The sequence below is a fragment of the Artemia sp. Qi Xiang Cuo genome, chromosome 3 (assembly GCF_049724085.1).
Source record: "Artemia sp. Qi Xiang Cuo chromosome 3, ASM4972408v1, whole genome shotgun sequence".
Classification (NCBI taxonomy): domain Eukaryota; kingdom Metazoa; phylum Arthropoda; class Branchiopoda; order Anostraca; family Artemiidae; genus Artemia; species Artemia sp. Qi Xiang Cuo.
In genome coordinates, this window is record NC_142796.1 from 30,248,001 (window position 1) to 30,261,669 (window position 13,669).

The 13,669-nt window shown below is 35.2% G+C and overlaps 1 protein-coding gene across 2 annotated transcripts in view; it reads right to left on the bottom strand.

Annotated features, from left to right (window-relative positions):
* Positions 1 to 3,979: 3,979 nt before the first annotated feature.
* The window catches only part of LOC148953988 (phosphatidylserine lipase ABHD16A-like), a 48,216-nt gene continuing 38,526 nt past the window's right edge, over positions 3,980 to 13,669 (bottom strand). Inside the window, exons 1-2 of one of the 2 annotated variants that reach the window (XM_089085721.1) lie at positions 10,772 to 10,792; positions 3,980 to 4,692 (exon numbers count right to left, since the gene is read on the bottom strand). In XM_089085721.1, the coding sequence (XP_088941847.1) occupies positions 4,141 to 4,689 (549 nt within the window). In that variant the 5' untranslated portion in view covers positions 4,690 to 4,692; positions 10,772 to 10,792 and the 3' untranslated portion in view covers positions 3,980 to 4,140. Of the gene's footprint in view, positions 4,693 to 10,771; positions 10,793 to 13,669 lie in introns of those variants that run through there. The other variant, XM_089085720.1, reaches the window with a different exon arrangement.

Genomic DNA, 13,669 nt, shown 5'->3' on the forward strand with positions numbered 1-13,669 from the left:
AAGAAAGACGTTTGCAAAAGAATGTTAGAAGATGTAAGATGTTAGTGCTAAGATTTCACTTCTAAGCGTCCTTGACAAAAGATGTAAGATCTTAGCACAAATATGAGTAAAAAAACGGCCCTATTTTAACCAGGACATTTTTTTTCAATCCTTGTTTCATTATATTTAGGCTATTATTGGCTGCGTTTTATACTTAACTAGGTAAGAGTTACTGTGTCAGCCATGACAGTCCATGATAACTGCTCATGTAGTTAAGGCTGCTTGTGTGTTTAGGGACGAAAATGCCAACTCGTGGCAATAACAGAGATTTTTTAAATATATCTTCAACAGTTTGAAATCGATCGGCTACTGTAGAAGTCGGCAATTTTTTTTAAGCTGGGATGACTGCAAATAGCTCTATGTGTTTATTAATTTTTTTTGGTATTTTTCCTAATTTTTGGCACGAATATAAATTTAACATTTAGTTTCTATGGAACGCTACATTCCTCATAATTTTCTTGACACAATACTGCAAATTTTTGTCATTTCTCATGACATCGGCACCAGTTAGGGGCCACTCCTCACGACATTGGTTATAGAGCTCTACCACTTCCTGGGAGATTTCCTATGTTTGATTTTTAAGCCACCTGTTCGTCCACGCAGGTGCAATAACAAATCTGTCAGGTGCACTAAAACACCCTTTTCGCCATATCTAAGAATTTAGTTTTCTAATGCATTATACTATTTTCATGCTCTGATTTTCCCCTTGGCCCCAGAATATTTGAACAGATTACAAATTTGAACTTGTTTTGATAAAGTTTTATTTTACTGTGAAAAACGCATAAAAAGCTCGTATGTAGGCAAAACCTTCTCCAACTTTTTTTATTTACTAGCTTTGAATTTCACATTTCTTTTATCTTTATTTAATTATGATTCATTTGGGTGAAAGCGTGTCAGTATGGAAGAAAGTCCAGCGAACCCTAAATGACCAAGAAATCCAAGAGTGGCAAGCTCATAAGGACCAATCTATGTCTTTGAGTTTTTACTCCCAGGCTAAAAACTGTTGGGGGGAGAGGTTTATTTTCAATTTGGGTTGAATAATTAGGATTTGAAGAATTTGTTGTTGATAAGAGGGGAAAGTTTGGATTTAGGTGAGAGAAGGAAATTTTTAGGAAAGTTTAGGCTGGCGGCTGGGCCCTATTTTCGCCCTAGGTGTGGATGTGTGATTTTGTATTCAAGTTGCGAAGTGAATGTTTTGGACGAGTGTTTGGGAGTGAATGCTGGTTAATTCAGCGGATGGCTGAGAGGAACGCATGTGCTATTAAACTGTTGTGTAAGTTTCTTCGTATAGGAATTAAACATACGGAACCATGCTTGAGGGGATAGCTTGTTACGGTTTTTAGGATTTGAATTTTATCATGATTGGTGATTATTGGCTAAAATGTCGAGCCTTGGTGTGTTTTTTTTGTCCTTTTGTGGTTCTTTTTTTTTCTTTTTATGATTTACATTATCTAAAGTTGTATTTTGTTCCTGAGCTTTGTTTGTAGACTGTTTTCTGTGTTGCTATGACCCGCAGGCTTTTTGCAATAAATCTTATCTTATCTATTAAACTGCATTGGAAAAGTCTTGGGGGTTTGATGGCTACCTTTCTTCCTGAAATACTAATTTTTCGCAAATTCATGATAGAATTTCTTATTATTGCTCCCCAACCATGGAAAACCATTCCTGCGTATATGCCAGTGTCCAGCAGTTGACGAGCTACCTCTTCCTGAAATACTAATTTTTGGCAAATTCATGATAGAATTTCTTATTATTGCCCCTCCACCATGGAAAACCATTCCTGCGTATATGCCAGTGTCCAGCACCAGCAGTTGACGAGCTACCTCTCTTCCTGAAAAACTTATTTTTGGCAAATTCATGATAGAATTTCTTATTATTGCCCCCCAACCATGGAAAACCATTCCTGCGTATATGCCAGTGTCCAGCACCAGCAGTTGACGAGATGTGGCAATAATGGTAAAGGTAACATGTGTGTATAAGCCACGTCTGTTTTCAAACCCCACAACTTAAAAAAGTACAGAAGAATCACTATTTCGGGTGGGGACTGAGTGAGTTTTTGCTACAAAAGCTGAGATCTTGGAAAGACTGAAAGGACTGAGTTCTAAGCAAAAGTTGAGAAAAATGAAACGAATTCCGCTTGGTTGGGAAAAGTGCTCTTTAGAAAGTCAGATACTGAAAGGACTTCAATAGCTGCTCAAACATTTCATTTATATTGAGGGCTGAAGTATTGAGGGCTGTAGGGTTTCAGCGATGTTGTTGGATCAGTACTTCGGATATATCAAACCGAGGGAAGGGTTCGCTCCCAGACTGGTCTTTCAAAAAATTAAAATAATAACAATAATTTATTTCTGACCCACTAATGTGGTGATAAAGAGGAGTAACAAAAAACGAAAGAAAAAAGAACAAAAAAAAAGAAAAAACTATCTTATGACAATGTTAATTATAAAGAACAACAAATGCAAATCAGAGTAATCTCACGAGAGGATGAAAAGGACCTAACCGCTTGCAAGCCACTTCTTTTAACTTGGAGTCCAACTTATTATATGACATCAATATATCAGTTGCATTAAACATTCGAATAATCTTACGGTTTTTATACCAACGAGGCAGATACAAAAGATATTTACAATCACGGAAAAACAAAACTCTAATATCCTGTATATCACTAGTATTAAAAAAGAGCACAAACCTGATAGAAAAAGAATGGAATGGTTACAATATGTTGAATAGAGTTTAGCCAAGGCCTTACGGGAATGTCAGCCACGATTTGGGACAATTTCAGCATAGCCTGCTTTAAGCTTATTCTTAATATCTGCAAGTGCACTAGCACGGATAGCGGAAACAGAAGAGCAGGTACTAATACCGAGCAACACAACGTGGGAACCAGATTAACTGAATTAAATAAAAAAAAATTTTTTTTTTAACTGAAAGTAAGGAGCGACATTAAAACTTAAAACGAGCAGAAATTATTCCGTATATGAAATATGCTGTTCCCTGCTCTTTACACTAAATTTTTTTATTGTTTTATAAAGCAGAGTTGTGAGATAAAGTCAAACTTTAGCGTAAAGAGCGGGGCATTGAGCAGGGAACAGCCCCTTTCATATACGGAATAATTTATGTTCGTTTTAAGTTTTAATGTCGCTCCTTACTTTCAGTTAAAAAAACTTAATTTTTATTTAATTTCTGAACGTTTTAAATTAATGCAGGTTTTGATTTTGGCTCACCGTACATGAATAATTAAAACGGAATTTGCATAACAATTTTCCTTTCTTTTTTTTGGCTAAATGGCTTTTTCAAAAGTTGTTTAGTTTCATTTATGAAAATTTCTATTAGTAATAAATGTATGTAACTTACGAAATAACTTATGTAACCACCATTTATATCCGTATATTTTTATTGCATATATTAGGGGGGTTCGCCTCCCTAGTCAGTGCCTCGGCCTCTAGGCTAAAGTTCCAATTTTTTTTCAAATTCTTTAAGAATGACCTTTTAATCACAAAGGCCGTTAATTAGAATAAAAAGCTCTTATGAAAGTCCTAACTAAACAATTCAATTTCCCTTTAGTTCAACTAACACTCGATTCCCAATCTTGAAATATGAGAGGGAAATTAAAGCTTACACTCATATCATTACTGACACAAATGAGGGAGGGCTGGAGGATTTCCCCAAGGACAAGGTTTACACAAAGGATATACAACTCTGAAATATATGAAAATTAATGCATTTAGCATCTTTCTTTTGCATTTCAAGTCAGTTTCAGTTGATTGATTCAAACGATATAAACATTTAAAGGATAATTATCAGTTCCAAAATTCAATTTTTGAATTAAAATGGCAATTCTGTTTTCGAGTCTCCGATGGAAATCCGATGGCAACAATCAATTCTAAGTTTAATTTGTCAATTCAAAATGATATGTCAATAATTCAATTTTGTCGAACTCTGGCTCGTACTATTGCTCATACAAACAAGTTTGAAGAATACTAAATTACTTTAGAAAACACAAAAGACTTTAAGGCGATTACAAAAAAATCAGTAAAGTTTAATAATTTACAACTTTAGTTCGAACAAAATAAATAGAGCAAAACCATAAAATATAAATGATTAGCACCGACTAAGAGATCCTCCTTGTGGAATGCAACCGGCAGTGACTGTTCTGGCGGGGGCGTTGTTTGTCACTGTGAAAAAACTAGTTATTGTGGTCTTCAAAGTTGAAATCAAAAATCGATCTTGACCAATGAACGTTTCAAGCTCTTTAGCATTAATAGATGTATCAATCAGGTAAGTTTCACCGTCATTTTCCACTGGACGGAGGTCTGGTAAAGCAGTCGTTTCGCCAATACTGACTGCGGTTGGGCTGCCATTTTGGATGATGGCCAGATTGTCTTCTGAGGGGTTTTCAAAAGCCCATCGCTTACGGCGACAGTTACTTGCAGCAATTGTGGACGTAAGGGTATTATCATCCGCATCAACCGTGCGTGAGATCGAAGGTGTGACAGTATAACAATATGGTGTACTGGAGACGGTGGTTGCTGCAGAAGTAAATTTGTAATATGTGATGGTCTTTCCAAAGTTGGGCATGAAGAACCTCGCATCATCACTCTCAGCATACACAAAAACAAGGAGCAATGCGACAACAATAAACTTCAACATTTTCTGAAATTGAAAAATTAGGTTAAAAATAACCCAGAACTTGGACTCAACGGATATTAATGCTTAAAACTAAACATAATATCATGCATTGCCTTATCCTTGGGTAATAAACAGTAATTTTCGGTATTAGCTGTTAATTATAGCTTTAATTACTGGTAGCTAAAGCCCTTTAGTTTTTGCAGCAAAACCATTTTTTGCAAAGTTTTTAGTAGATAACTAAGATTTTAATTCTTTAGGATAAGCAGAAAAGCTTTCAAGTGGTGACTTTTAAATTATAATGTTTTACAATTTTACAAACAATTTTTTCATGATTTAACGTTAATAGTGCGGGAAAAATCAACTTTCTCTGCTGATTCTGGACAAATAACTTTCTTGGCCTCAAAATGAGTGGCTATCCACCAGTAATCAAACAGTTCGTGGTAACGAACTGTAAGTAAGGAGCGACCCGGCTCAATGGTAACCGAAAGTCTAAAAAACGGAATTTTGATACCAATAGATACATCAAAAGAATCAGATTTTAATTTTTATTTTAAATATATAAGTTTTATCAAGTTTAATCTTACCTATCAAAAGTTATACGCCTGGGAAAATTTGGCTGATTTTCGAAAAAAGGGGAAAAGACCCCTTAAAAGATACGGAACATTAATGATAATCACACCATCATATTCAATGTATCAGAGAACCCTACTGTGGAGGTTCCAAGCTCCTATCTACAAAAATGTGGAATATTTCCTTTTTTGCCAAAAGAAATATCACGGATGCGTGTTTATTTGTTTTTTTGTTTTTTTTCTTTTCCCCAGGGGTAATCGCATTGACCCAGTGGTCCTAGACTATTGTAGGAGGACTCACTGGAAAGGAAATTAAAAGTTCTAGTGCCCTTTTTAAGTGACTAAAAAAATGGAGGGCAACTAGGCCCCTTCCCACACTCATTTTTTTCCCAAAGTCACCCAATTAAAATTTTGAGATAGCCATTTTGTTTAGCATAGTCGAAAATTTTATGAATACATCTTTTAGGATGACTTAATCCCCCACAGTTCCCAGGGGAAGGTCTGCAAGTTATGAACTTTGCCCATTGCTTACATATTGTATTGGTTATTGGGAAGTATACAGACAGTTTCAGGAAGGATTTTTTTTTGGGGGGGGGATGGAGGAGGGGGTTACTCGGGAGAATCCTTCCGTGGAGGATGTTTCTTTGGGGTAAGGGACATTTTTATGAACGGGGCGCCGGATTTCCAAGCATTATTTAAAAAACGATAAGAAATTAAATTAAAAAAAAAACAAGTATTTTCAACTGAAAGTAAGAAGCAACATTAGAACTTAAAAAGAACATAAACTATTACGTATATGAGGGGGTTCGCTCCCAAATCAATACCTCGCTCTTCACGCTACAGTTTTTTTTAGTACTTTCAAAAGAGCTATCTATTCTAATTAAACGGCCTTTGTGATTCAGGTGTATGTGAATTAAACAAAATTTTAACTTTTAATGTAAAAAGCGTGGTATTGACTAAGGGGAGAACCCCCTCATATACGTAATAACATATACGTAATAAAAAAAAGAATAAAAAAATACAAGCGATACGGCTCAATAGTAATCGAAACTTTTAAAAACGGAATTTTGATGTCAATAAATGTATCAAAAGAATGGGCTTATAATGCTGATTCTAAATATATAAATTTTATTAAGTTTAGTATTACTCATCAAAGGCTACGAGCCTGAGAAAATTATTTTTTAAAGATTTTTTAAAGAGGGGGAAACATCCCCTACAAGTGAAAGAATTTTAATGAAAATCACACCGTCAGATTCAGCGTATCAGAAAACCCTATTACATAGGTTTCAAGCTCATATCTGCAAAAATCTGCAACTTTGTATTTTTTGCCAGAAGAAAAATATACGAATATAGAAGTTCGTTACGTAAGTTAATTTGTAAATTACGTCAGAACCAAATTTAGAGACAGCCATTTAGCAAAAGAAAAGTAAAATTTTTATGAAAATTTTGTTTACTTATTCAATGACGGTGAAGCTGCATTAACTAAAAAACGATCAGAAATTAAATAAAAAAAAACAAGTTTTTTAAACTGTAAATAAGGAGCGACATTAAAACCTAAAACGAAAAGAAATTATTCCGTATATGAAAGGAGCTGTCCCCTCCTCAACGCCTCGCTCTTTACGCTAAAGTTTGACTTTCTCACAGCTCTATTTTTGTTAAACAATAAAAAACTTTAGCTCAAAGAGCGAGGCGTTGAGGCGGGGACACCCCCTTTCATATACGGAATAATTTCTGTTCGTTTTAAGTTTTAATGTCGCTCCTTACTTTCAGTTTAAAAAACTTGTTTTTTATTTATTTAATTTGTATAAGGAACCGTCATTAAAAAATAGGTTTCCTTACAAATGTTTCTTATATAGAGTTCTTTTGAGGGATAAGACCAAACTTGAGAAAGCTTACATATTTTGAATGTGTGTCAAAAGTGAAATATGTTCACTGTGTCGAAAAAATCAAACGCCAGAATCGAACTAATTAGTTTTCCAGGACAAATTTTTGACGCTTTAAGCCTACACCACTCAAACCTCACACTTTATCATTGTTGACCAAAATGGATAAAAAAAAACAACAAAAAACACCCGAGAAGCATAACCGCTCTTTAAGAAAAAATCCCCTTTTCTAGAAACCGTAGTAAGCATGTAACATCCGGGAGGAATCAGAGTCATACAAAGATTGCTAATAACAGACTTAGTCATGTGGCCTAACAACTTCTATACATCTCCAAGCCTTGAATATTTCGAGATTTTTCACCTTTTTTGTATCAGGGATAATTAAGATGGAATGGGGGATGTGTTCAGTTTAACTTTTAACACTAAAAAAAAACTCCCTGAATTTAATCAATTTCAATCATCAATGATCAAACCATTTGAAAAAAAAATTAATTTTCATATCAATTGCTCACTTCATTCAAAATAAATTAGTGAAAAGATTAGTCTCAGTCTTGTTGTGAGGATTGTTAATCTGCGTAATTAAAGTGCCCTAGGATGAACCCGAAGACCCAATCTTCTTCCTCTTCCGTACGTTGTAGTAGCTTCAAACCTGGATTATTCATAAACAATTTAGGGAATCTCAATGTTTTGTAATTTAACCTTCTTGAAATGATTGTGTTCTAACAATGATAATTACAAGTTTTTAAATTACCAATAAAACCTTGTTTTAGCATCAGTTATACAGAGTGTCAATCAACGATTGAATTTAGTCAATGATAGTATAGTTAGAATTTTCCTCCTGCCTCATCAAGCTAAATCTTTTTGAAATTAGAACCATGCATGGGTTGGCAAGTTGAACAACTGAGTTGCCGCAGATGGGATTAAATTTTTCTTTATTATTTATCAAAACTAATGCCCACCTTCCCGAAAAAGGGGAGGTGGGAGATCCTGATGAAAATTGCACAATCAAATTTTGAACATTTGAGAAAGTTAGAGCAGAAATTTCATGCCACTATCTATAAAAATACAAAATTCTGTGTATTCCAAGAGAACGATGGTCACGGATGTTTGTCAATTTTTTCCGGGGGTATCATAATAAACCAGATCGAAAAACCAAGCATTTTGAACTTAGAGAAATGTGGATTAAACATGGGTTATTTAGGGAATTATTTAAGTAACGACAATTTTAAGTTTTATGAGTCTATAAGTGGCTATAAGTCACATGAAAGCAAAGTTTTTATTTTGGCCATTTTGTCTCGTAAGATAACAATTTTACACCGAATAAAACGGAAATACTATCGAGAGCGATTTAACTATCGAAACTATCGAAAGGTTACTCAAACAGCCTCCCAATTTCCGATTGCATATAGACATGCTGTAGCTCATTCGTCCCTAGAATATGTCTTCCATAAAACTGAACCGTTTTTGTAGACCGTCACGGCAGCCTCCCTAAGACCCCGGGTAATCCTGAATATGATGTTATTAATAAAAACGAACAGAAACTAATTTGAAAAGATATTTGCTGAAAAGAAAGTAAAGAGCAACATCATGACACAAAAGAACCGAAATTGTCCTCTATGTGAGGGGTTTGTATAACAGGTTTGTATTGGGGTTTGTATAACTTCTTGTATAACAAGAATTGTCCCGGATATCGTCCTGGACTATTTGGGTTTTTCTCCCAGCCCTTCCAGATAAATGCTCTTAATGCATAGAAAATTTCGATTATTTTTTTTTTAACACTGCCTCTAGAATGAATAGCCAATAGGCTTATTCAATTGCAATAAAAAAAAAAATAATAGTAAAAAAAATTGTTCAAATGGGTTCTCACTAAATTCGGGTCTTGGGCACCCGGGTCGGTGGTCTTTGGGCTTTAAGAATTAAATATTCAGTAAATAAAAAAAAACAAAAACAATCTGTATCTGAGTCACTAGTTGCCCAAATGCTAAAGATGATATCAGTTCGTCTTCCGCAAAATACTCAAGTAGGCCAGCAAAACCATCTCACTTAATCCGGAATTTATGGTTTGATTTGAGGAAGGGGGTATTTTCGTTTGAGGCTGAGTTATTAACAAAAAAAAACTTTAAAAACGCATCAAACATTTATTATATGAGTTTTTTTTTACTTTCTTAAGGGTCATACAAAAAATTCGGGAGGGAGGGATTCAAACTCGGTACCCTCCCTCTTTTATGCGGCCTTTTCTCCAGTAACTTTTGTGTTTTATTTAAGTTTTCTTTTGGCTGGGGGAATGTCAAAGAGAACAAGGGATCTAACTTTGCTGCAATTCTTGTGAAGAAAAAACTACTTTAATAGAAATTATTTCCGTAAGCCAATAGGCAGCATATTGAAAACCTGATGGGTACCCTTTTAAATTTGAAAATCAAGGCACTAGTTTTCTAATTTCAGGACCCAAAGGAATCTAAACTCGGGATAGCAGCTTGCTAATTCCGGTGCGCTAGGAAATATAATAAATGGGATTTAATACTGGCATTTTCTTTAATTGGGTTTCAAGCAGTAGCACCTGGTCACGAAAATGTCGTGCGAGGATTTTTTCGATTTTGGTTTTTCAACGAATGTACAAAAAAGATAATATCAAAATCTAGGCCAGGGCCTCTTTTGATTTTCCAACATGAATATACAAGAAATATCAAAATCTAGGAGAAGCAATTTTGAGCCCCCTCCAACTTCTCAATTGGGTGACTATTCCGAGGGGAGGGACCTCTAAGAAAGTTTTTAATGTATTTTTGATCGGTAATAGAAACAATAAACATTTTGCAACAGACCAAAAATTCTTCACTATAATAACTACATTTTTTGCTCTTACGGGGGGAGTAGGGGGAGTTAGTACACCAATAATACTCGATGTCTGTTTTCTTCTATTTACATTATTGATTATAACCTTTCGAGCAAAACGGTTTTTGAAAGCAAAAATCCCATCGCTACCTTTCGTGTGTACTATGATGTTATCTAAATTACTTTAATGATTTTCCTCAGCACCAAAAAAAAGCAACCAGCACCCTTGATTTCAGATAGCTTCAAATTTCTTGTGCACCAAAATTAGCAAGCTACTGCCCAAACTTTAGACCGAAAGAGACTCGACCCAGGTACCAAAGACCAAGGCCGTATCCAGGGGGGGGGGTTACTCGGTTTGACCCCCCCCCCAAAAAAAAAAATCTTGACCGAGTCGAAAATAAGTCAAAAATTAGTAAAACCTAGGTAAAAATCAGTAAAATTAGTCGAAAACTGAGTCAAAAATTAGTAACCCTCCCCCGAAAAAAATCCTGGATCCGCCCTTGCCAAAGACCCTATTCAAATGTTTCAAAAGGCATTTGGTAAATAAATCTAATTGCAATTACCAACTGGCTGTTTGTTACACTCTTTACTTTCATTTAGAAAAAAAATTATTTAATTTTTAATCCGGACAAAATTATTTTCTTATTACAAGTTTTTGAATTCTTTAATGTCAACAAAATGATGTTTCATTTGAAGACTGACTACACTCCAATAAATAATCTACAGTATTAAAATATTACTACTAATAATTTTCAAATTAAGTTTTGGTCTTTATTGAAATCAAATCTTATATTTTGGGGGATATCTTAAAAGATCCTTTACCTTTCTTTTGTGTAAGCTTCGAAAAACGATATTCAGACTAACTGTCGCAGTATAAGCTATGATTGACTTATATAGCGGGGTGAGTTACGTCAGGATTGTCTACCCAAGCAAAGTGGTCTCTGTCCTACTTACTTCATTATATCCTGAACAGCAAACTAGACCATGCAATATACTAGTAAAGGCTTGCTTGTGAGAAAAAATATTCGAGTCAACGCTCTAGCGTTGCCTAAAGTAAACAGCCATATACTTGCAATATAGGCCTATTTTATGCAGGCCACTTCGTATGAAAGGGGTAGTTGTACAAACTTTGAAGGGGGCTTATTCAACAGGAAATTAGTTCTTGTGCTATTTTTAAGAGTTAACAGTGTTTGGAAGCTAGCAATCGCTCCTTCCATGCCCTTTTCCCTACCTGCCCCCCTTCGTAGCCTCCAAAGATCAAAATTTTAAGATAGCCATTTGTTCAAAGTCGTCAGAAGATCCAATAAATTTGCCTTTGGGGATGACATAACCCCCACAGCCCCTAGAGCAAGGGCTGTAAATAATGCAAACTGCAAATTATTTAAGCATATGTTTTATAATGGTAAAGGGGATTGTTTGATGTTGGGTATGTGATTGACTCAAAACTTTGAGGGATCTTTCACTGGGTTAAATAGATATTGATCAGGGTGCAAAATCATTTTGTTTCCTACTAGCCCATCTCAAAAGAGATTATTTTTCTTGAAAGCTTAAAACTTATGTCCCTAAGCTACTGTGATCAAGGGAACCATAAAAAGGACCTTAAAGAGAATAATAAATTTTTGAAAAAAAATTGTTTATATTGATTCGTTCCCTAAAAAAATTGATTTATTTTTACGCTGATCTGCTTTACAATAACAAGGCATTTCGACCTCAACTAAAATTTCACGATCAAGGGCACCTCAATTAAGATAGAAAATGAAATAAAACAAATATGGTTACATTGATTCTTGAGTTCCTGTTTTTATCTATATATAAAAAAAAATCTTTTCGAACACAAAATTATTCCGTAAACGAGGGGGGCTGCCCCTCCTCAATCCCTTGCTCTGCACGATAAAGTTAGTGCTTTAAAAAGCTTCTTATTCATATTAAACGACCCTTGTGTTTCAGGAGTTGTTCTTAAAATACTGCAACAAAAATTCACACTTTAGCGTAAAGATAGAGGTATTGAGGAGATGGTAGCCCCCTTATATACGGAATAATTTCTGTTCGTTTCAATTTTTTTATGTTGTTCCTTACTTTGAGTTGAAAAAACTTTTTTTTAAATTTAATTTCTGATCGTTTTCCAAATAACGCTGGGAAATCCGTCTGACGCTCCATGGAAAATCCCCCCTCCCCCGAAAAAAACAAATCCTCCAAGGAGAGTTACTTCCGTTTAAAGTCTCCCCGGAATATTACCCCTGAAAATTCCGTCCTGTCTTAAAATTCCCCCCGGAAAATTTCCTCGAACAATTCCGCGTGGAAAATTCTCGATAGCCGACTTACATTTGAAAAAAGACTTGCTTCATATTTAATTTCTGCTCGTTTTTCAAATAATTCCGGAAATCCCCCTCCATGGAAATTTTTCACAGAAATCCCCCTCCCTCTTCTCCAATGAAAATTTTTTCCCGCAGAAAATTCCCTCATTAGACCGGGGGCCAGACCCCTATAATGTGACTACTAGGGGATCAGAAAGACACAGTCAGTTTAGCAATAGTTTCCGACCATATCGACTACGCTGAATCTAAATATGGGTGGTGGCAAAGCTGGAGGTGACGGCTTGACCTTCTAAAATCCAAAAAACTCCCTTTTTAGGCCTATAAAATGTGCACAGACAGTTTTTTTTTTTTTTAGGTTGTACCATTTCAATTTAGTTGCGTGGCATCTTATATTATTCCTAATATGGTCGTTTCTTATAATATGGTAGTTTTTTCCGATACCTTGTATAGTCCCGGAGCTATAGGTTAATATATAATAGTTTCCCCTGAAAATCTCAAAATTCAAGTTTATTTCAAGGTAAAGCACGTATCTCGTAACTTAAATATTTTTAGGATTTTTCATGTTTCACCAGAAATTACCTTAGATAATGAGCTTCACACTGCCTAACATTTCCAAGCTCCAACTAGTTGCTGAAGCTGCACCAATTTTTTTAACGTAGAAGCCAAAAATGTATGCGAAAATATATCTTTGCAAAATAATGAAATGACACAATATTCTATGCTAGAATTTAGCGTAGAATCCAAATATCAACTTTAATTTTTAGCCAAATCTTCACTTCGTTTGTTATAGGCTAATTACTTATTTGTAGGCCTAACATTTTTTTTTGAAAAATGGTATTGCAAGACATGTTTTTATGCCAAATTTTGACGCCGAATCCAACGGTAGTGTTGACTTGGTCATCATGTTTCAGCTTTAGTTGCTATATGCTATTTAATTTGCTATAAGCTCTGATTTTCTTGCAAATATAGGCTAGCTGTAATTCCAGATTATAATGAATCTACGAAGCTTTGCAAGGTAGTAAACGGACAGGGAAGAACCATGCTCGACAGAAGCTGAAAGCCGAAACCGCTAACATGATTAAAGAGTGTTTATTATTTTAAGTACTGTACATCTATATAAAAATACTTGTATTGAAATTAAATGGGTAAAGATGCAAGTAAAGCCTGTCAAAATACAATTCCCACACATACCAACGATTTTCCCCCAACGTACGAAAAAATCTCGCTAACCCTCGTCTGAATCGTCGCTGTCGGCACCACATCGCCCACCACATGCACAAAGAATGTCGCATGGATTTATCCCCAAACAAGGGCACTTTTTACCGCACACAGTTTTACAGTAACAAAAGGTTGAAGCCTTGTTGACAGATGGGGGCAAGGGGGTCAGCGCTGAAATTACTGGACT